At 36.7% G+C, this 25,275-nt stretch overlaps 1 protein-coding gene across 1 annotated transcript in view; it reads left to right on the top strand.

Moving 5' to 3' along the window:
• LOC101740151 (sodium-coupled monocarboxylate transporter 1) overlaps positions 1-11,723 on the top strand; it is a 44,501-nt gene extending 32,778 nt beyond the window's left edge. Inside the window, exons 9-13 of the mRNA XM_004929303.5 lie at positions 1,435-1,659; positions 4,335-4,516; positions 5,213-5,454; positions 5,764-6,036; positions 8,910-11,723. Coding sequence (XP_004929360.1) covers positions 1,435-1,659; positions 4,335-4,516; positions 5,213-5,454; positions 5,764-6,036; positions 8,910-8,939 — 952 coding nt within the window. The 3' untranslated portion in view covers positions 8,940-11,723. The remainder of the gene's footprint in view (positions 1-1,434; positions 1,660-4,334; positions 4,517-5,212; positions 5,455-5,763; positions 6,037-8,909) is intronic.
• The last annotated feature ends 13,552 nt before the right edge of the window (positions 11,724-25,275 follow it).

The following is a 25,275-nucleotide window of genomic DNA, read 5'->3' as shown; positions in this document are numbered from 1 at the left end:
ATTAGACATCCCCATTTTGAAGTCCTTTAAAAAAAGGTTATAGATTGAATTTTCCGTCAATAATGTATGTTCAGTTGTATTTAGTTATGAGATCATCATAAGTAATTGATTTACGTAGAGATAAAGAGCTGTTCCGTATAAAACTATACATAAATTTTGAAATCACGTAAATTCAAAACATTAATCTTAATTAATAATAGTTAAAAAAATATATTACCTCTACTAATTTGAAATATCGGCTCCAAAAAGAGTCGTCCTATCTTAAAATAATTCTTTGGAACAATATTTTCTGCATAATGCTTCCTTGATAGTTTTCGTAATGCCTTTGGATATTTTAGAGTACTCATGAAATGGTGGTGAAATTTATTTACATTGTCATGAACGATAGTTGCACTCAGGCTAAGACGCACAATGTGCATCCACGTCCGGGAAATTTATATTTTTCTGAGGGCTTACCAAATTATTTTGGGTAAGATACCCCTTTTTCAAAATCAACTGAAGCCCCTCTAAAACCAAATAAGGGGCCATCCATAAAGTACGTCACACGTTAATGGGGAGGGAGGGTATCACCGAAGTGTGACATCGTGTGACAAGGGGCATGGGGGGGTCAATACTTTTGTGACGTCACATGTTAAAATTTAAAATACTAAAACGCAAAGTTTGTATGTGAATTCAAAATTTTAAAATTAAAATTAAAAGTTTTATGAAATGTTGGACTTTATGTTGATTTTATTAGATTATTATTTAATAAAAATAAGTAAAAAATGAAAATAGCTGTTTTCTCTCGATTATTTTTAAATACATACATAAATTTAAAAAATGTGTGACGTCACATCAGGAGGGGGGGTTATAAAAATGTGACAACCTGTGACAAGGAGGGGGGGAGGGGTTCAAAAGTCCTAAAATTCGTGTGACGTACTTTATGGATGGCCCCTAACTTTAAAATTCTATCTCTAGTTTTTTTCCTAATTAATACAAAAAACTTTTTGGTTAAAAACGGTTGGTTAGTTGAGTAAATTTGACATCTGTTTCTCATTAAATTATAAGAAAATAAATAGACAAAAAATTCGATAAATAAAAGTGCAACAATGATACTTCTTACTAAAATATTAGTCAGTTTTGTACATAACAAATTGGTACACGTAACGCAACTTATTCGGTATCATGAATAGGGGTCGATTTTTAAATCCAAAATCAGTTTTCGCTTATGTTAATCCCTGGGAATATCGATCACTTTGGGAATCCCAGCCTTAGGCCGCTAATTATCGATTAAATTCCCGGCAAGCTGCCTGGTCTTTAACGAAATTTAATTGCCGTTCCTTTAGCGTGCCGGATAAATAACGGAACTATAGATAATATACGAGATCTGAACTTCTTATATACATTTGTAACTCGTGACACTTGCTGAATCCATTCCTCTATGATATATTGCAGCGCACTAGGAATATTCTGTATCGGTGCGATACTGGCTATATCGCTGTGCGTGTGGTGCGGTCTGGCCGCGTGGACAGCGTGGGTGACAGGAGGGTGCAGTCCCGGCGGAGCACCGCTAGTGGACGATAGGTTACTGCCGGCTTTTGTTACATACGTGGCGAGGATGCAGCATTTACCTGGACTGGCAGGTGTTTTCTTGGCCGGAGTGTTTGGAGCCGGATTGAGGTAAGCATTGTAATCTAATAAAGTAGTCTAAAATACTGAACACTACTGGTCGTAGGGCGACTCGTGAACCCGCATGGGGAGGTACCCCACCCTGCCTGTTTCTGCCGTGAAGCTGTAATGCGTTTCGGTTTACCGATTAAGATTTTACCACTTAAGATTTTCGATAGGCAAATTTGGGCGGCTCGGTTTGACCCTGGAATTGCCAAAGTCCATGGGTGACCGGTACCACTCACCATCAGGGCCGTATTACCAAGACCAAGTGGGCCGTGAGCTCTTCCACTCATTAAAGCACTAAAAAAAAGGACGGAACTTTTATTCCCTGTTGTTTGTTAACTGGTAGCAATTTTTACAGCTAACTAACGGAACAAACAAGTTGTTTATATAACACGAATCAGAAATGACTTAAAAATCCGCAAATAGAACAGACAGTTCTTGTCAGTGTCAACAACGATGACATTTTACAACTTGTTTTTGAATCAAGGTTAATAAAAAAAAATGTATTCATTTTACGAATAACAATTCACAATAATTATACAGCTGAAGAGTTTGTTTGTTTGAACGCGCTAATCTCTGGAACTACTGGTCCGATTTGAAAAATTATTTCAATGTTAGATAGCTCATTTATTGAGGAAGGCTATAAGGCTATATAAGATCGCGGTAAGATCAATACAAGTGGAGCACCAATAAAGAATGTTTCAAAATAGGGGTTTAAATAGCTCCTTAACATTCTATAATTCAAAAATATTTTCACTTTCTACATAAATGAAGTGGGAGTAAAATTTAGCGTTATGCCAAAGTAATTAATCCACGCGGACGTAGTGCCGGGCAAAAGCTAGTATATACAGTCGTGGTCAACTAATTAGGGACGATCTCTAGTTAAGCCAAATTGTGAATTTTTTATTTATTTTCCAACGTGTCTTAGCAATATTCCATATCTTTTACATGTAAGTGTAATTAGTCATTTATGTGCGCGATTATACAAACAATAACAACTTCTTAAACATTAAACCTCTTTACAGTATAGCTGATACATTATCATAGTGCTACTGGTTCAAAGAATGCTGGCTGGCCATTTAATTAGGGACACTGAGGTATTGGCGTTCTAATTTCATAATTGGAATTTTAATACTTTTTTGTTTCTTTTCTTATTGTTTAGTGGTCGTTTTGGCGGCAATCCAGATTTTTTATTTTAAGTTTTGAGAATTATTTTGAAGAAAAATGGGCAAAAATAAAAGTTGCGATCCAACACTACGAAAAATTATCATGAAGTTTGTCGAGCGTGGTTGGTCATACCGAAGGATAGCACAACATTTAAATTGTTCAAAAACTATGGTATGCAATGCAGTGCAACATTTCAAGCGCTATAACACAACTTTAAATGTGTTCAGAACAAAAAGATCGAGAAAAACGACTCCGCAAGAAGATAGAATGATAACCAGGTTAGCTAAGAAAGATCCGTTTCTAGGCTCTATTTTAATTAAACACGAAGTGTTTGGGGCAAACGAAAGAGCCGGTGTATCTGCGAGAACCGTTCGACGACGTTTGGTAGAAGCAGGGTTGTTCGGAAGAGTGGCTCGCAAAGGACCGTTGTTGAAGAAAGAACATAGAAATGCTCGTTTGGCATTTGCACGTAAATATGGACATTGGACCTACACCCAATGGCAACATGTACTTTTCTCTGACGAGACCAAGGTTAATTTGATTTCTTCAGATGGAAGGCAATATGTACGGCGTCCTGTATAAGCGGAAATGAATTCAAGATTCACAAAAAAACAGGTGAAACATGGCGGTGGAAACATTAAAATATGGGGTTCATTTTCTGGACGTGGAGTGGGACCTGTGAGGAAAGTTCAGGGTAACTTAGACCAACATCAATACAAGACGTTATTGGAAGAAACTATGCTTCCCTATGCTGAGGAGCATCTCCCTATTATGTGGACGTTTCAGCAGGATAACGACCCGAAACATACCGCCCTTTCAGTCAAGTCGTTTCTTACCAGTCAGTTTGTATCGGTGCTAGATTGGCCAACAAATAGCCCGGACCTCAACCCAATTGAGCACCTTTGGCACGAAATCAAGAAAAAAGTTGCCACTTATCGTAATACAAATTTGGATGAACTTCATGAAGCTTTTTGTGAGGCATGGGCAAACATTCCTGTCGAAACATGTCAGAAACTGATAATGTCTATGCCACATCGGTGTCAAGCGGTAATTACTAACAAAGGTTTTGCTACTGGGTACTGATTTTACACGTAATAAAATGGAGCTGTTAAAGATATTATAACACTGAAGATTATAAGTTTTGTGTAACTGTATTTTTCATTATACTTTACTGTCCTTAATTAAATGTCCACTACAGAATTGTACCTTAATATTTAATACATGTTTAATCTTTGATATTAAATACTTTTTCTATTTATTAAATCTTTTATTTACAGCCATTTATAGCATAATAATCGGACCACATTATGCAAATAATAGGTGCTGAGAAATCAATAGGGTTTTATATTTAAATGTACATAACCGGTTATAGCCCTTCACTATCTTGAATGTCCCTAATTAGTTGACCACGACTGTATATAATGTTTTCCAAGAATTTTTAAATAAATAAATGGTGCGAACGATTTCGTGGTTTTAATTGAAAGTTGAGTATTGTTTTAAATTTGTGTTCATAGTTCGCTGTCAGCAGTTCTCAATGCATGTGCCCTAGTGGCAGTGGAAGACATCCTTAGGGGTTGGTTGCGCATAAGGCTCCGGCCGCTCGTCGAGGGGCTAATCGCGAGACTGTGCACCGGAATACTGGCGATCGTTTCCGTGGTCATGTTGATCGTCATTGAGAAACTTGGAGGCGTGCTTGGTAAGTAAAATTCGATGATAGGATGAGGCTAGAGGAGGCTTACTTGATAAGACTGTCGGGCCTTATTCTATTATTTGAGTATCTATATATTAATACGTGAAGCAAAAACTTTGTATCCCTTTTTACGAAAATTGCGCGGAAGGAGGAGTATGAAATTTTCCACACTTATAGAGAATATAGAGAAGAAGTGCACAATGCTAATATATTTTTTAAAATAATGCATAAAAGATACATTAAATCAATAAAGAAAACATTACACACACTATATACCATGTATTTGACGCACACACGCATGCATACTATTTATTGTCAAACTTTTGTTCTTGACGTCTTTGGTCAAATCGAGAATAGATTAAATATTGCTTTTCTTTATTAATATTTTTTTACAGAGTAGCCTTAGCGAAATTTTTTATTATACAAGTATAAAACACAATCATAATAGTGTACAAACTTACAATTCCAATTAATTATAGTCGAATTTCGACACTGCGGGACCTCTAGTTTTGTTTATTAAAGCCTTGACAGATGTTCTCCATAGTTTGCGAACTGATGCTTGGCTATTCTATTTCTGTTCTATCTATTTGAGTATACCAATATGCAATCGCCTTGAATTGTGACAGCTGCATCCCCATCCCTAGTTGTCCGGCGCTACGTCAGAACCGGTATTAAAAGCTAAAAACCCTACTTCCCCGATAGGTGTGGCAACGGCTCTATCAGCAATCGCAGCGAGCACAACATGCGGCATATTCACGCTGGGCATGGTCTGCTGGTGGGTGGGACCTCGAGGAGCCATAGCGGGAGGGATAGCCGGGGCCCTAGTGGCCGGCACTACGTCGTTAGGAACTCAGGCGGCTGCCGCCAAAGGACTGAGGTCGCCGCCTCTGAACATCACAGCCGAATGCGCTAGAAACGCGACTGTCGTTTCTGTCTCTGATTTGGTGAGTACTTGACTGAAATTTAGTAATTTCCATATATTCCTTCCTATTTCTGCCATGAAGCAGTAATGCCTTTCGTCTGAAGGGTAGGGCAGCCGTTGTAACTATACTTGAGACCTTAGAACCTATATCTCAAGGTGGGTGGCGCATTTACGTTGTAGATGTCTATGGGCTCCAGCAACCACTTAACACCAGGTGGGCTGTGGGCTCGTACACTCATCTAAGTAATAAATAAAAAAATATAACACAAAAAAAAAAAAAAAAAACTACATATATTCTCCCGAATCACAATGATGTTTATTTTTAAATCAGGATCCAGAGACAATATTCCCTCTATTCCGGGTATCGTACCACTGGATAGCGCCGCTGGGCCTCGTCAGCACGCTTATAGTGGGCGCCCTGGTCGGTTGGTTGTTCGATAAGAAACAGACGAACAAGATGGACGCGGAACTATTCACTCCGGTGATATGGAGGTGGCTACCGCGCGAGGCGCACGACAACGCTGGCGTGACGCGGCGCACGTTGTCGCCGATCGACGAGTCGCCGGCGCCCTCCTCGCCGCTAATACTCGCCAAACTCGACAAGGTAGTGTGACCTGTCTAGTTGTTGTGCGATCTATGATTTTACATAGTTGTTTTCTCCTCTTCTTCTTTATTATTTTTTGGCTCCGGCACGGTTTGCGTATTAGCCAGCGTCAAGTAATAAGATTTTTATAATTCGTCGTTTTAATTATTTAGGGTTTTAAACGAATTAAATTTACAAAATATAATCGCAGTAAAATGGTGGTCATTTACTGAGACTTTTTCCATGGACTTTTTGGAGGATCCCGAGACACTTTCACAAATATTAAACAGTTAATAAACCACCGTTATTAAACATTGAAACCTGAAGAAACACTAAACAGACAAAATAAAACAAATCACAGAATTCACTCCTCGCGTTCCCGCCAAAAAGTCCTAGTTGTTTTCTTTCTATTTGTTTATTGGTTTCATTTGTGACGTACCTATGTCAATATATTTATTCGATTTTCGAATTCGTTATGACGTCATCTTTTTTATCGAACAATTTTTGTCATGCTGTCAATTCTTTATTTGATTTTGTTATTTATTAACGAATTGGAAGATTATTTAGCTAGACATCTTCTTTTAGTTCTAAAGTCTGTGTCATTTGGTTTTTTTTCTTTTTAAGCATGTTTGTGTATTATCTACGGTATATATATTTTTTAGTTTTTCTAGTACCATTGTATATAGTCCTGCAATTTAGCCGCTTTACTAATATTACGTAGACTGAAGCTGTGTCGCTCCTCAACCTTCTCTGCATTACAAAGCTTGGTAAGCTGTGCTTTCACAACTTACGTTTTTCTTCTAATGGTTTTAATTCAAGAAATGTGAATCTTCGATTCGTTTTCTCATGACTGTAACTTTTATTTTATGTACCCACTAAACAATTTATCCGAATGGAAAATTCTAGTTCCTACTAGTTTTATTTAGTAAAAGTTATTTCCTAAGTGTCTGTACACAGCGCAAAAAACAATTACAAGGTTCATAATTCTGATTGTATTTCATACTTTTTCATTAATTACAAATTCATTTACATGTTATTATGAATAAGTGTTATACTTAGAAAGATTGAAGCTCTTATGGCTTAAAATTATTTACCCCAATGTCGCTATTATCCAAATTCGTTTGTATGTATCAAATGAGTCGACTATTATCAAAGCCGGCAATCTGACTTTTGGATAATTATTGGTAAATCAGAAAAACGAATTATTGACTTTGTATTCCATTGGCAGTCACAAAACTCTTCGGAACGACATCTTAGATAAATAACAGGTTAACTATTAACCTTTATTTAATGCAGGTTTTGAACCGTATTCTTTGAAGGAGACGATTATATTCAAATCAATCTGTATTGACATATCAATAACATTTTTTTGTCCAAATGCACAGATTGCCACCTTTGATAATAGACGACTCAAATGCAGCCCGCGTTTATAAAATGCCCGCCTATTAAAATGCATAAATAATTAACGTTCCTTGGTTATTATTAATACAAATTATTAATACAAAAGCGCCTGACCAAAACTTGATAGCAATTGCATTACTAACAAAAAATAATAATAATTAAGTAATCGCATATTATCTTACTGGTGATAAAACCTGAGTTATCTTGTGACTTGTTCTGCTTATTTCTGACGTATCAGTTAGCCAAAGTCAGTTGAAGTTTTGGCCTAATAGATAAGACGCCCGGTGTAATCGTATCGAGTGATGCGACTGTGCCGGTGTTCGAATCCAGCAGGCACTTTTAAATAAATTAAAATTACGTGCTTAACACATCGCAACTTTGCAATTGAAGTGGCTAAACTAAAAATTTTAAGAAAATGAGTTTTATATTTCGATCGACTTATAAACATGTGATAGAATACATACAGTTTCTAAATTATATTTAAATTTTAATCTAGAGAAGGACATAGTTAAACTTTTTCATTTCTTTTAGTTCAAGTGCATACTTTAAGCTTTAAAGCTATAAGCTTAAAGTATTCAAATCGAAAATGAAAAAAATACAAGTCTTCAATTACATTTTTGGCGTTTATCAATAAATAATTAAAAAATATTAAGGATTAAGCCACTTTATTTCTAAAGGTTGTTGCATGTTGTTCACGAATGGCTTCCACAATTAAAGTATTACGCCGTGTAATAAAAATCAAAACGGATAGACACCGCCGCTTGCCTATTGCTGCTGCGATGCTGTCATGCTTTGACTGGTTTGACGGCTGAGATAATCGTAATACAATAATACAATTGAAGGCAGGAGTAGATGAAGGGGTTAAGTACCATTTTTAAGATTCTTGAGTTTTTACATTGAATGAAGGTGTTATGTGCCTATAAACCATATTAGACTTTACAGCTCCGGGTTTAAAGGCTATTTTTAGGTAGTGCATGTGATCAAGGAGTTATGTACGAAGAAAAAGTACTAGTAACAAAAGTTTGTTGCCCGTTTTCTCAAAATTAACAAATTGTGTGTCATATCCCCTTCATCCAATCATGTCTCCAATTGAGACTTCGACATGTCTCGAGATGGTGGGGGGGGGGGGGCATTCATATTGAAATCGAGGGGTTTTGGTTTAAGCGACATTTTTACAACTTTACAGCAGGAGAGCCATTTAAAGTTTAAAATTTCGATAAAATTATCTTTATAAAAAACCTTTTTCGGCTATTTGAATGGGGTAAATTCAATTGAAATTGGATTAAAAACATCGAATTGTTGATAGTAATACCAAATAAAACGGAGCTTTAATTACAAATATATAATATGTCGCGTATTAAGCGAAATTTCGCTTAAACCAAATTCAACCTCAAAATGTAAAAAGACTATGCGACTTATATTATTATGACCTACTGTATGCGCCCTGAGGATATTTGGTTGTTCTAATAATCTTTTACTTATTTTTTTTTTAGATCGAAGTTAACGGAGAGACAAGTAAATGAAAGGAACCGAATTATGGTTTTTTTATAAGATATATTTTTAATTGTGACTTGGATTCGTTCTAGTCACGTGATTCCAAGGAAAATGTGAAATATGTTTATATAAATACATTTATACACATATTTAAGTAAATGCTATACTGTATGTAAGTTATAGGAAAGGAAGCCTGGAAAGATTACTATTAAAAGCTAGGGTAGTAATTATAAAGTACGTGCCGAATTGAAAAATACCGTCTTTTTTAAGTCGGTTAAAAATGCGTCCACTCTTTACTGATACACACGCTCGAATTCAGCTTTTTTTTGTTTAATACAAAATGTAGGTACATTTTTTTTTTGTCAATATACACAGAATATGGCGCACAATAAAAATAAATTTGAAATGTGAAAATATGGAAATGAATTATTTTGTTTATTCAATGGTGATATTTTTGTATCTCAGAATGAGGGACCAAAAAGTGTATCTATCGTGTACTAAGTGTATTAATTTATATTAAAATTATATTTAGATGTGTGTTGTAGTTCCTACGGTAACTTGTAAAAAGGTTCAATAAATAATGTTTTATGTTTGTCTGTTACGTTATTTTTGATTAATAGTTTTAATTTACGTACATATGTTATTATATTTAGATTAGATAATTGAAACGCTTAGGTTATTTGATTCATATATTTATAAATATACATATGTATATTAATGTTTCAATCGTCTTTAGTATTATTAATTTCGTAATTAAATATACTTAGTGTTTAAAATTGTAAAATCGTATTGTGATTTATAAAAATATATTTTGCCCCGATTTTCTTCGCAGAATGAGAACAAGTTTATTGTATATTCAATAATGGAATTTGGTTAGAGTGCTAAACAAAAAATATCGATTGAAATCAAATAAACAGTAAAATGGCAACTCTCTTTTTCACTTTCTTAAAGTGGTAACACTCAGCAACATAGTAAATAATTTAAATTATTTTTACGGTTTAATCTCGCCTTTAGTAATATTTTTATTGTTTACGAATATTTCAAATTCTTTACAGTTTTGGCGGGTGACCAAAATTAGCCACTTACCAAAAAGCCGCGAGACTAAGGTGTCAATACCTTGATATTTGAATTACCTTTGATCTTTTCAGTATTATGCTAACTACCGTCTATTAATTAAAATAAATATAAATAATATAATTACCTTTCTTTGAACACAGTAGTAAGAGTATCTGAGGTCTGACATTCTGTTTGACTTGGGTTTTTATATTTACGAGAAGTCTTTTTTTAAAGATTTTATGACCTGGTAATGAGACCATTAAGCCATCACGATAACAGTATACCGGATGAAAACAATAAAATGAATAAAGTAGGGGATTAAACCTTAAACGTAGTTTTAATTATAAATATCATAACATTTTTATAGCCGCAATGAATTACAACTATAATAATATACAAGACAAATGGTATGTTCGCTTACATTAAGACAAATTACATTCTTACCTGTCGTATTTATAACGCCCGCGACGAACTTAATTCCTCGTACTTAATGATGGTGCTAATTAAATGGTTAATGTAATTAGATTAATAAACTATGTATGTTTATAGAGTAAAATATATTGTTGTTTAATTAGTAGAACCATCCATGTAGACTTAGTTTATAATGAATAAGATATGTTTTAGTAGTTATGTTACTATTTGTTATTGTTAATATTTTATTATCAATACCGAGTAATTGCTTGTTAGTTTTTTTTTTTTTTAAGAGCCAACGTGTTCACATTACGACGTGAATGCCGTCAGTCGCCTTGAGACGTGAGGTTTGAGTCACAATTGAACGTAATGCCGACTGAACGAACCTCTCAAACTAGAACCTTTGAATGCTTCAGGGTACAAAAATACAGGATGGTAGGCAGCGGCTTGGCTCTGCCCTTGGCATTGCTGAAGTCCATGGGCGACGGTAACCAATCACCATCAGGTGGGCCGTATGCTCGTCTGCCTACAAAGGCAATAAAAAATAAATAAATAAAAAACTCACGAGTTTACAATTCACGCTACCACTAAATAAATGTCAGTTGACGATCGCATTACGTTAATACTGAATAACGCTAATTATCTGGGAATTCCCTGGACACCTTTTATGATGCCCAAGGGAAAACGTCATCGTAGCTTAAAGATAAGGTGCGCGGTATTTTCGTATCTAGAGATGCGGCTGTGCCAAACTGCCCACCGGGTGCTATGTGGTTACCGGAGTCCGTAGACATCATTGATGCTTCCATCCCAATTGAGACAAGAGTTCCTAGTACTTCTTCACGACAGTAAAAGGCAGAGTGGTGGTAGCTACCCATGCGGACTCACCGCACGTCCTACCACCAGTAATTACGAAAATTGTACTTTTTTTAGTAACAATGTATTTGTAGTAATGAGGGAATAAAATATTCCGGCTTAAAGAGTGTGATGACTATGAGCTCCGGTGGTCACTTAATACACGGCACGTTATTTTTAAGCGATTTCGGAATTCGTGAATATGGCAACCCACCGCATTGTACTGAACTATCAAATTGTATTGGTACTGTAATGATTATTGACGTATCTTGATGTTTGTAGCAGAAATAGGCCTTACGCTGGTAACAATCCATACAGGCCTTCAGTAGCATTATATCTACTAACTGGAATCGAATTAAAAAGCGCTACGAGAATGCAAAGGATCGAAATTTAAATTTAATGACTTAGGTTATAATTGTTTCTATTGTAACTCTTTTAAAATGACATTAAAAATTCAATAACGTGTTTGTGTAATAAATATAATTTACAATAAATCGGGTCGTTTCAATTCAAGCTTCAAAGACTGTAAGTAATGGCTCCAATGTGGAATTATTTATAGAACTTGCCACAATTCTGTCACGGAAAGTTTGAAAAGTTATAAAATTACGTGGGGTTTTACAGAAGTCGAATGTAAAGGTGTGGTCTTGTGTGCTTTCGGAAAAGCTACAATGATTTTTAAACTATAATACGGCTATTTAAAAGGGCCATTTCATTGCATGAGTTATGTTAAGAGGAAATAGTAAATAAATGGTCTCTTGAGAGTATATAAAAAAAAGAAGACCCCAGATATATTTCCCGAAAAACTGTTCATATTACTTTCTAGGCATCTAGATTTTATTAAGAAATGGTTTTCTCGCTCTTTTATCAGAGTAGACTATGGAGGGAGGAACGTCACTTTAATGTTTTGAGAACATCGTCCGGTTGATAATGCTTATTTCCGTTCACACTTTCACGAACCATGCCATTATTCTTCATGTACGCTCTTCTGACAGAATATGGAACTATTTATCAATTACGATACAATAAAATATTTATTAAATAAGCTATTGTCGGTAGTAAGCGGTTTCTATCCAAAACTTGATCAGCAGTGGCCGATTTCTGCAACCGTGTGATAAAATTATTTAGGCATGGATTATTTTAAGAAGTCTTGTTACTAGAAATAACAATAACATTCTTTCTGTAATCAAGAAGCAAATGAGAAAAACACGAAGTCACTGGTATGTCAAAGCCTTATCTCGAGCAGTCAGGTGTTGCCAGTCCCGCGAATGTGGCTGGTGATTTACATTCGACGCGCGCCGCCCGCTATTAAAAGTGCCACAAAATTTCGCGTTTCTGGCTGTCTGTCTTGGGGGATACGACGCTAACAACGGGTGAGTTTTGGTAAAACATTGTACACATTCACTCTGAATGTGTAATTTACGTGAGTTAAATTTTATAATTTTCCGTACATGCTCTCGGCACTTGAAGAAAATGTGCAATTTATAAGAAAATTACATTACATAAATACATTACATTTTGTACTTATTGACCTGAGTGCATTTTAGTACGATACTATGAAACAAATGATTTAGAGGTTTTACTTTAAATTATTATTTTTACTGATTAGTAATGAAATAACAATAGGAATTGTATTTTAATGTACTTTGTAAACAATGAACCATTAGGCATGCAAAAGGACACGTTCAGTAAAGTAATAAAATCGCTAATTTCTGACAGAAAGCATCGTAAAACTGATTGCGGCGTCGAAAAGCCTTGAAAGGAGGCTTGATCGTAAACCGAATTGGCCTAGAAACTGTTTAATTGCGCACAGCAGCTTATAATTAAATGTGCGTAAAATGAAACGTAGTCTTGTGTTTGCTGTGGCAAAGAAAATTTATTACTTGTTCTGTATTTCAGTTGGCTAATTACTCAGATCAGTTTGCTTGTTTAGATTTAATTGTTCTTCCAAATAATATGTCTTCAAGTTTGTTTGTTTTTGAAAGAATAATGTTTTTACAGCTTTTTCTGTAAACAAACTTATTAGAAAACTGTGTCTTTACGATATGGGGCCGTTCGACCTTTCGGATTTGAACACATACAATCTAGCATTTCACAATTTTGACATAACGCAATCGTAAACCATTTAAATATATATATTTATATATAGGTATATAGGAACATGAATCCTCTCTGCAGACCTTCTGTTGATCATATACCAAGCCGGAGTCTGATTTGTTCCGGCTGCTCACACTACTTCAGCCAACGACTTTGGCAGATGGCAAAAGCCGATTCTGGAATGAGCTTCACTCTTCGGCGTTTCTCGAGCCCCGTGAAACATTCTCCTTCAAACCAAAATAGTCTTTAGTGGTAGAAAGTTATTTAACTTTACCCTTGGCTTTATCCGTGTCCATAAGCATTTTAAGTTCAAGTTATTGGTATGCCGGTTTAAACTGCTTCAATTTGACTCCATGCAGCACATGACAATGAATTTTCAATGTCAGGTTCGCCAGGTACAGACGAATAGAGAGAAATGGTTGGGATTGCGAAACCCATCATCGAAGCACAATACATCATAATTGTATTTGAGTCGTCGTGGCCTAATACCGGTCACTCACATTCGCACGAATACGCAAACCCACAAGTGTAGGACGACATTTGCAAATGATTATGCAAAGTTTTAGCTGCATTCGCGGTTTTCCAAGCTGTGTCGGTTTTTTAACGGACATCAAAGCGTGCGAACCCCCGATCCTTCGCGTAGTCTCCCACACATTCGTGTGACCACTTTTTTTTCTTTTTTTTTTTTTATTGCCCTTGTAGGCGGACGAGCATACGGCCCACCTGATGGAGTGGTTACCGTCGCCCATGGACTTCAGCAATGCCAGGGGCAGAGCCAAGCCGCTGCCTACAAAGTTGCGCCCACGATTGCGAAGGTAACGGACGTTTCGCCATTTTCATAGTCCGTGACGTCTACTGCGTAGCGTACCTTCATCGTGGATTGGAACAACACCAAGGTGATGGAGCTCATTGAACTCCTACAAAATGAATCGACCATATGGGACCCTCAAAAGAAATCCCATAACAACCGAATGGCCGTTAATGACGCCTAGGAAAGAATTAAAAACTCTTTTTCTCTTCAATGTTCTATTGACGAATTAAAAAAGAAGAGAAATTCGTGAGACCTTCGTAAACAAGTGTAGGAGGAAGCGCAAACGGGTTCGCAAATTGAATATCGAACCCATTTGCACAACCGCTAAATTTGCGAATGAATGTCTGACGGCCCTTCACATGCGCGCGAGCATTCGTACATTGTACAAATGTTCCCGCGCACGTGAGTGGCCGGCATAAAGGATAAGACGTCCGGTGCATTCGTATCTAGCGATACAACGATGTTCGAATCCCACATGCGGGTTCCAATTTTTCTAATGAAATACGTACTTACCAAATGTTCGCGATTGAGTTCCACGGTAAAGTAATACCTAACATTGTGTAATGAAAATCAAACCAGCAAAATCATAATTTTCTTAATTACTGGTGGTAGGACCTCTTGTGAGTCCGCACGGGTGGATACCACCTGCCTATTTCAGCCGTGAAGCAGTAATGCGTTTCGGCTTGAAGGGTTGCATTGTAACTATACCGAGATCTTAGAACTCATATCTTACTCTTGAGCTGAGACGGAAGATGACTCTTATGGTACATTATTATCAGTTATTGCATAACAAAATTGATAACTCTTCTGCACTGGAATTAGTGTCGTTATATGTGCCTGATGGCTAAATGCGCGGATGCATGTGTGGAGGGGTGCGTCGCCAGCGGCAGCTTCTTAGTACCACGCACGCGCCTACGCAGCACACCGCTAACTCCCCGACACATCGTGCTGTCTCGCTTCTCAATGGCTTGCTAGCCTATGCTGCGGAAATGGATATATTCAATGATGGTTTGCAGCGATTTATAGCTGTTGCTAGAAATGACTTAGGCTAAAATTATTAATACCTTACAAATGTTTTGGTTATACTGTTAATTTGTAAGAAGACTAAATAAATAAATCTCAAGGTGGGTGGCGGCATTTAGGTTGTGGATGTCTATCGGCTCCAGTAACCACTAAACACCAGGTGGGCTGTGAGTTCATCCACCAATATAAGCAATAAAAAAAACTTAAAGTTGTTAATAACGTTTAACAAAAATACACAATTGTATTATAGATTTCGGTTTTACTTCAGTGCAGTACTGTTACTATAGTAAACAATATTTAAGAGAATATCTATTAGCCAGGCATACTTATTTGTGTACCCCGAGTAATCCAAACACATACGTACATAGATAGAATTATTTATGATTTATTATTTCCGAGCGTTAAATGACATCCGAAAAAGGGGAGTTTACAAGAATTAATTGTGACTTTACCTCAGATTCTGTAGCGGGTAATGAAGCCACCCGCCGCGTAGAAGACTTTATTGTTGTCGTAAAAAGCACGCGGGCCATCGCGACCGACGCCAATTAATTAATGAGCCAACTTGAAAATGAATTACCCTGTAGAGCCTCGAGAGGTGTCCCGAATAACGACTATTACCCGCCTTATAATAAAATACGCCCAAACAATATAATTTTTATCGTTTGCACCCACAGCGGGAGCATTTTTATTCTGTGTTTTAATTTAATTTGAAATAGATGCACTATGTCTGCTTCACAAACCTTTTATAACGCATCTAATTAAATAAAAAATTCTTAATTTGCCCCATATTTCTTATTGGTTGATATTTTCATTGTGTTATGAATAGCTAGCAAAATAGCTTAAATGAGTCGTCTATTATCAAAGGTGGCAATCTGTGCATTTGGACAAAAAAATATTACTGATATGTCAATACAGATTGATTTGAATATAATCGTCTCCTTCAAAGAATATGGTTCAAAACCTGCATTAAATAAAGGTTAATACTTAACCTGTTATTTATCTAAGATGTCGTTCAGAAGAGTTTTGTGACTGCCAATGGAATACAAAGTCAATAAATCGTTTTTCTGATTTACCAATAATTGTCCAAAAGTCACATTGCCGGCTTTGATAATAGTCGACTCAAATGCGTTCAGTGTATTGGTTTTTATACATACCCAATAAAAATTGAAGCTTCAGAAAAGTAAGCCTTTATTTATGTATAAGTTTAATCGACATTATACATATATCGAAAAAGTGTCAGTAAGCCAGCTAGCCAGTAGCCAAGAAGTACTCTCAGAGCTAAGGTCTCATGTACCTATTTTCTCTAAATGACCAGCCTAACACCCTCTGTTCAAGCTATTAATAAACAGAAATTGAGTTGATAAATTCGGTTTTTTTTTTTTTTTTTATTGCTTAGATGGATGGACGAGCTCACAGCCCACCTGGTGTTAAGTGGTTACTGGAGCCCATAGACATCTACAACGTAAATGCGCCACCCACCTCGAGATATAAGTTCTAAGGTCTCAGTATAGTTACAACGGCTACCCCACCCTTCGAACCGAAACGCATTACTGCTTCACGGCGGAAATAGGCGGGGTGGTGGTACCTCTACCCGTGCGGACTCACAAGAGGTCCTACCACCAGTGATTACGCAAATTATAATTTTGCGGGTTTGGTTTTTATTACACGATGTTATTCCTTCACCGTGGAAGTCAATCGTGAACATTTGTTGAGTACGTATTTCATTAGAAAAATTGGTACCCGCCTGCGGGATTCGAACACCGGTGCATCGCTTCAACACGAATGCACCGGACGTCTTATCCTTTAGGCCACGACGACTTTAAACACTCCAAAACGTCGGTATATTTTTGATGTCATCGTGGCCTAAAGGATAAGGACCCGTGTACTGGAATCGGGTGATACGACTATACCGGTGTTCAAATCCTGCACACTGGTACCAAATTTTCTAATGCAAGACGTACTTAAAACATATCCAGGAATCACTTTCACCATGAAGAAATAAAGCTGGGATGTGTATAGACTTCGATAACTGTTTAGCGTCAGGTGAGCCGTGACGTCGTTCATTCGTCTAAGCAATAAATAAAAAAATACTGGGGTTCAAATTATATAAGTTGTTTTTCACAAGATATTGTTTGCGAGAGATCACGAGAAGATCAAACCATTACACATTATTAAGCACAGCAGTAAAAATATCACAGTTCTACGTTATGGAAAACGAAAGTCATAGTAATCTAAAATAAGCAATAGTTTATTTCCGATAAACAATATTCAGCTAAATAACACCATATCGTTACAAACAAACTGATGAATGTTCATGAAGTCTCTACTGTCACACAAGTCAAACATACTTAAACGCTACAAGCGGATTTAATAGTCTGGTAATGTGAACGGATCGAGTCGAGTGGCTGTTGTTTTAATTGAGTTTTCTTCCCTTTACACCTTTGTGTGGCGACGAGTGTCTACCACAAACGACGCTGATACAGGGAGAGGCTATAGGCAGTGCATTGAAGCGTAATTTAGCTGGATGTGTCACTGGTAATCTTCTTTTTGTCCGACTGCCCGTAAATTGCAAATTGCAGTTTTAGTCTCCATTACCCTCCAATAAGGAAATTTCTGGTGTTGCAACACTTAAAACTCAAGCCATGGATGTATTAAAGAGAGAAGTTATAACGAATTCAATTAACTATATTAATGCAATAATTTAGAATTGTTTATAAAGTATATTAAGGTAAAATTATTGAGATGAAACAATATCACGAATTAAAGTAAAGTAAATATATGAAAGAGATTTCAACATGAAATAAGTAGTGCTCTTGTACTCTGTATCCTTATTGTCGTGTTTCTTCTAACAGCTGTGTGTACAAAATATAATAATATTAAAAATAAATAAATTGATTTGTTTTATAAAAATTCATAGCTTTTTTACATGACGTAGTCTCATTTAACCGACCATTAGATGCAAAGTGCATCTCTTACATGTAAAACAGTCCCGCCCGGTATTTAAATTTCCTCCTTTCGCCTTAATTCGTTGAGTGCAGACAAAGGCTTTCACGGAAACATTGTTAATGTGTTGCTCGATGCATATTACCCGCCGCACTTGGTATACACCTGTGAAGGCATGTTTCGCTTTGTTAGGCCATGCTCCGGGAAATTGAGTAATCGTGTAATTAACCGACGCTTGCGGTTTCGCAAAACAGACTAATTTTATTTTACACTCACATTTTTCTTTGTTGTAGTATTTTAATTTTACGGTGTTATGAAAAAAGCTAAAACTTTATGCTAACCGCATAGACTCTGCTTGATTTCATTACAGCTGCGAATGATATAGATGACTTTGAAAAAACACGCAGCGAATGTATCCCGAATAATATAGAGATTCAAAAATAACCGACAAAGAGTTAGCAAACGAATTTCCGACACGTCAAAGTAAATCTCGGACCGACAATACGAATGGCAATAAAATCCTACGTCCGGACTTCAACTGGCGATCGGTAAGCTTTTCTACCCCCCTACTACGTAAAATTTTGGCGATAAGACTTGACGATTACACTGTTGACTTTGCAACCATAGTAAAAGTTTTTGTTACTACTGGACAATTTGAAGTTAGAATATAACAAAGTGCCTATGAACTGATAATCTGGGTAAATATTTGTTACGAAATAAGAATATTAACTTTAAAGTACATTTGTTTGTTTCATGTATACAAATATTAATTCAAATTATTGTCAGAGTCTCTCTGAGAGTTCATGAAGAACGTTTAGATGATCATGCCCAATTGTTCCATTTATGGGTTCTTTAATATAATAATACTACATGTAGTATTAAATCGATGGAACGTAATATTGACACCAGTTCTTTTTATTGCCAAAGTTTTCCCAGACTGATAGTAAGGGACAAAAATTACATGTCGCAAAAAGTCTTCCTTTTCGTAGTTTTCGAGAGGATTGGGTAAAACGGTGTAATTTGCGAGATAAGTGGCGGTTTAACGGCGGAGGACACTGGTCTCGACCGATAGAGATCTCCCCATATGGGGTGCAGACTCGATAGCATTGACTGGCACAAAACGAAGTAAGCTCACTTTATCGAGCTTTACAGGGATTTGCGGTAGGATTAACACATTGAGAGTTTTAACAAGGATACCGTACAGCTAACGTGTGTGTTCAATTTTATCAGGATACAATTAGATAAATTAAAATTGTTATTGATTAAATTAGATTAATGTGGTCGTAAGGTGGCTTAAGTGATGGCAGGGCGTCCTACCTAATCTTTGGAAGCCTAAGGGGCTATTCCAATTATCCGCGGACTGGAGATGAGCTCACGAGTTCAACCTGAGAGAAATTCCAACACTGGTCCCAGCAAAAGCAATGCTTCGCTGAAGCTACTACCGAATCGAAATCGTGACCCACTGAGAAGATCCGGCAAGAAACTCAGTGGGTTGTGTCCATGGGCTAGTTCACTCGTTCGTTTCAAAAGGACGATGACCGGTACTTGAAGAGCCTAAAAGCATAGAGAGCGGATCCGTAGGATCCGACAAGATATGTTTTGGGCGACGGCGGCTTTGCTTTCCCTGTCGCCTAAATCGGATATGTAGTTAACGGGGGCCACGGTAAGAGAGTTATCATATCGCGCCGCTCTTATAAAGTAGCGTTCTGACGCTTCCTTAAGATACTTACGTATCGGTTCTAGATTTAGATCGATCGAATATCAACATTCCTCACATACCACGGTGCTCCAACGGCTATCCTGCAGAAGGGGCAATCTTTACTGGTGGTAGGACGTCTTGTAAGCCTGCACGGGTAAGTACCACCACCAAATTGAAGGGTGAAGCGGGCATTGAACTATAAAAATGACACTTAGAACTCACGTCTCAAGATGGTTGGCGGCAATTATGTTGCCGATGTATGTATATGGGCTCCGGCAATAAATTAACACCAGGCTAATTCCGTGAAATGACTAATTGACATGGTTTATAAATGTATGGTTGATACGGTTTTCTGTGGAACAAGCTGTAACGTAATAACTTCGACTATAGACTTAAACACTTACTTTTAATATCCTTTTATTTGCTTCATATGTTAGTATGTATGTAATGGACATTTGGAACATGATTTTGACCCCTTCGAATTGTCGGATTAACTCGAATCTTGGCATAATTATCAAGGACATCGGTCCTTGATAATTATGCCAAGATTCGATAATTCAATATTTTAAGCAGTTAGACCCGTTATCCTTACTAGGATAATCAAGATTAGCGATTTCTTTTTGAGGCTAGTTGCCAATTATAACAGCTCTTCCAAAATATATATTAACAAAGTCTAATATACAATCGCCATACAAATTAATAGCTTATTATTGAGATGTTTAATTGTAGCACCATATTTAACAAATAATAGTTTAAAAAACATTCTTTTAGAGAAAATCCATCTAAAACATAGAAAATAAATTTATTGTAAAAATGCTCGGGTGCTTTTTAAGATATTATTAAAATTATATGTTATTAAAATATTTATATTATAACTACTGAATTACTATTTTTAAAGCTTGTTTTTTTTAAAGCTATTATTTATTAACTCATCGTTTCTTATACGAATTTGGCTTGGTTATGAAAACAAAAGCAACAAAGAAAGATCCTATTCCTGCTGTATTGTTTATTGCAATTTCAAGATAAAGTCGTGGCCTAAAGGATAAGACGTCCGGTGCATTCGTGTTGAAGCGATGCACCGGTGTTCGAATCCCGCAGGCGGGTACCAATTTTTCTAATGAAATACGTACTCAACAAATGTTCACGATTGACTTCCACGGTGAAGGAATAACATCGTGTAATAAAAACCAAACCCGCAAAATTATAATTTGCGTAATCACTGGTGGTAGGACCTCTTGTGAGTCCGCACGGGTAGGTACCACCACCCCGCCTATTTCCGCCGTGAAGCAGTAATGCGTTTCGGTTCGAAGGGTGGGGTAGCCGTTGTAACTATACTGAGACCTTAGAACTTATATCTCGAGGTGGGTGGCGCATTTACGTTGTAGATGTCTATGGGCTCCAGTAACCACTTAACACCAGGTGGGCTGTGAGCTCGTCCATCCATCAAAGCAATAAAAAAAAAAAAAAAAAAAAAAATTTACCTAATAGTTGAGTTAGTTCATATTTATGAAGTCGTGCGGCCGAGAGTATCCGTCAGACGGCTCGCGGGCATTAATTGAGCTCCGTCGCAGCCACTTAATTTTCAATGGTACCCACCGCGCCGAGTCCCAGCAGGTGGACGTTTTGTGCGCACTCTTGTTTGCTAAAGTCTTCGTATTTATTTTAGATTCTATTGTGCTCCGCTCTGACGCTTTGTCGAGGAATAGCCCTCTCGCGTGCCGGCTTTGTTAATGTTATTAACATGTGAAACATTTACGAAACGTGACCTCACCGACGAATTAATGAATTTTATTGTTTTACAGAGAGTAATGAGCTCCAAATGAACCGGGGGCTGCTTAGACGTTTTAATTCGAGCCGAGAGGGGTCCCACGTGCGGATTAAGACGTCCTGATTTACAATGCTCATTTGACAAACATACATGTACGTGTGAAATTGTAACACTTAAATCGAATTTACCACGTCTGTTCGCGTGTAAAAATATTGTGTTATCCTGTTTTGCTCCGAACCATTGCGATGAGGAACGATGTTAATAATCCTTTTATCCACGAATCTACGTGAGTTCAAAAGAAAGAGCATGTAGGAGAGATATTTACGTTGATCCCACAGTCGGAGCCGGTCTAAATAACTGGGCATTCCGGCGGTGCGGACCAACAAAAGAATTTAATAACAGTTCGAGGTTAGGGCGTGCTCGGTCGCGGGCGGGTCGGTCCGCCCTCGGCCGTAAGCTTATTATCGCGGCGCTCAAGCCGGGTCACGGCGCCGCCAAGAACATATTTGCTTAGCTGAAAGTCAACTGGCGGCCGTCGCTGCTGTCGCCGCTTTCGCTGAGTCAATACCCAGTTTGTGTGCCCGCTTAAACATTAAAGAGCTCGCAATGTTTAGCAAAGGCACAAATTAAAATAGGCTTTATGCGAAATCTAATTTGTGAAGTAGGGAGCCGGGTGCCTCGTTTGAAGAGCGCGGTACCTGACGAGAAGGTAGATGTTTGTGTTAGTAATGGAATTAATTCTGCTTTTCAATTACAAGATATAATTGATATCGTTCGTATAGCGTCCTATGTAAACCAGTACACAATAATATCGTTGAGTCAACTTTATCAAATTAAATGTTAAATAAAAGCTTTTTATTGTGTTTTTGGAATATTGATTGGATAATGCATGTACAAATATTAATTACATTAAAATTTACTATTATACTAGACTATTTGAGACTATATTATATACATTATACATATTTCAGACCATTGGCCTGTCTGAATATTTTAAAATTGTATACCCGAACTTCATTTTTATTTTGATTTTTAATGATTCTGTAAGTTACGTCGAATACCTATAGTTACTTAAAATAAAGTTGGCAAATAGAGAAAAATAAATTAATTAAATTGTGTGTTTTGTGCGGACTCTACTCGACGTGCATACAAGCCGGATAAAAGGTTGTTCGATTATTTCATCGTTTCGCTGAACAAAATATTGAATATATTATACTTAATATGATAGTAAATAGTAAAGTTAGTAGTAGTAGGTAGTAAATAGTAAAGCTATACAGGGTAGAAGGGGATTGTTTCCGAAGTAGAAACGGCAATGATATAGTACCTTAACGTATATAAAAAACAATATCTATGTGACTGGTCAGCAGTAATACGATAACTGAAAAGTTATAGCAATGTGTGAACTATAAGTGTGCTGGAAAAAAATCGCAGCACGCCTTGGACAACGATCACCAACAGCACCTTTGCTTTACATTGCGGGTTAACGAAATGTGAACTTTATAAAAAAGTTAAATGTTATGTAGCAAAATAATTTCATTGTTTGATGAAGAACTGCAAAGTTTCTCATTCCTTTACATAATACGTGTTTCATTCTACACATTTTGGAAAAAAATACCTACATTTATCAAAGAAAAAAACAACTCATAACCAAAAGAAGTTCTAAAACAAATATAAACTTCTACACTGTCAAAAAAAAAACACAAAACGAATAAAATACTTAATAGAATTTCTATGACGCGATACTAACACTATACTTATATATTGTATAGTACTGTACGATATTAATATTTAGTTGTACATGACGGCGAAAGTTTTGGGTATTTGAAAGTAAACAGTATAGTTTTAAACTAGCTCACATTAAACGAAACTACATTAAAGATTCAGTGAGGGTTCGTTAAGTTACACCTAACCGCAGGTGGAGAGCCGCGGAGCCTTTGCCGTGCCTCGTGAATAAGTCAACGGGACACGCGTTACAGAAACCGAATACATGTGACTATTATTTATAGACATTTCAATTAAAATTTATCATAATAGTTTCTACTGGTGGTAGGACCTCTTGTGAGTCCGCACGGGTAGGCACCACCACCCTGCCTATTTCTGCCGTGAAGCAGTAATGCGTTTCGGTTTGAAGGGTGGTGCAGCCGTTGTGACTATACTTGAGACCTTAGAACTTATATCTCAAGGTAGATGGCGTAGATGTCTATGGGCTCCAGTAATCACCTAACACCAGGTGGATTGTGAGCTCGTCCACCTATCTATGCAATTAGAAAGAAAAAAAAACTAATTCATTTTTATACTTTTCTTTTTATTGTTCTAGAGATAATAGGAGGCCACTAGCCATCTAATTGGCGGGTCATCATAATAATAGACCTGAAGAAAACGCCAGGTACCTTAAGCGACAAACGATGGTTTCATGGCGTAATACAACAAGGAGACTCGACTTAAATTTATGAGTAGGAATATACAAATCAATAAAAATATTTGAATAAAAAATCAAATCATCAAATTTGAATAAAATAAAAATAAATTTAAAAACAGTAAATTGCATAAATTTCAACTATATAGTTTTTTTAACTGCATTTTAAGATGACCCATGTTGAGTGGTTATAGTCACTCATGGATGTCAGCAATACCAAGGGCAGGTCAAGTCGCTACTTGCCGCTGAGTACTTTTCGAAGTCGTCGTTTGAAGCATATAACGCTATAGAACATAGCGCTCGAGCATCACTGACCAGGGAAGTTCATTTCTGAGCCGGAGGGTACGTGGCAAAAAAGATCTCTGGAAACACACTGTGGATAAATGATTCTTCTGAATTGGCAATATAAATGGAACGCACGTCAGAATGTCAGAATCAACAACGAATTTTGTTCGACAACATTTTTAGACAGAGACAATTGCAACGCGTTTAGCGTATTCAGGTGTAAAGCCAAAAAATATTTTGAATAAATCTGATTTATCTTGCTATTTTTAATTTTTTGTACATAGTTTTTTGATTGTTTAATTGATTTATATAAATTGCAATGTGTGTTTTCATAATTAATTAAATTCCATTTCCACTTTTTCTGCATATATTATATCTTATTACAATATCGACATTTATGATAAATGTAACCTCAACGGTATTGTAGTCAACCTAGCAAGTTAACGAAACGCATGCTCCGTAGGATGGCCGTGGCACAACACGCGTCTAATCAGTTTACCTGACCACAAAACCGCGACCTGCTCAAAGGACCAAAGCAAAAAGCCATCCTTTGACGGCGTCTTCAAATATTTACCTCGAACACCGCAACCGAGCATTATTTTCTGTATAAACATTCATAATCCGTCCACCAAACTCGGCTGGGTCAAAGCAGATTTTCCTTTTTAGGGGATTCAGGAATTCGCGGTTGTTTACCGGCTTTCGGACTGCAATTCTGTTGATTTTCCCTAGGACGATTGTTTAAATAGCAAGTATTTTAATTCCTGTACATTTAATAAGGTATTAAGTATGTTACGTTACGATAAGTGTCTGATTAGCGTGCTTATACTTAGTCTGGCCATAAATACTGTTACAATTAAAAATAAACAAAATATTACATTTGAATTTGGAATCTGTCATTTTTATATGATTGCTCATTGAGTTTTCTCATTTTGGCGCCAATACATTGTACAATATTTTGCGATATTAAAATGGAGTGGGGTGATAAAGAGAACCGAATCGCTGTGATT

Source organism: Bombyx mori, chromosome 4, assembly GCF_030269925.1.
Source record: "Bombyx mori chromosome 4, ASM3026992v2".
In the NCBI taxonomy this organism is placed as follows: Eukaryota; Metazoa; Arthropoda; class Insecta; order Lepidoptera; family Bombycidae; genus Bombyx; species Bombyx mori.
This window is presented reverse-complemented; position numbering and strand designations above follow the sequence as displayed.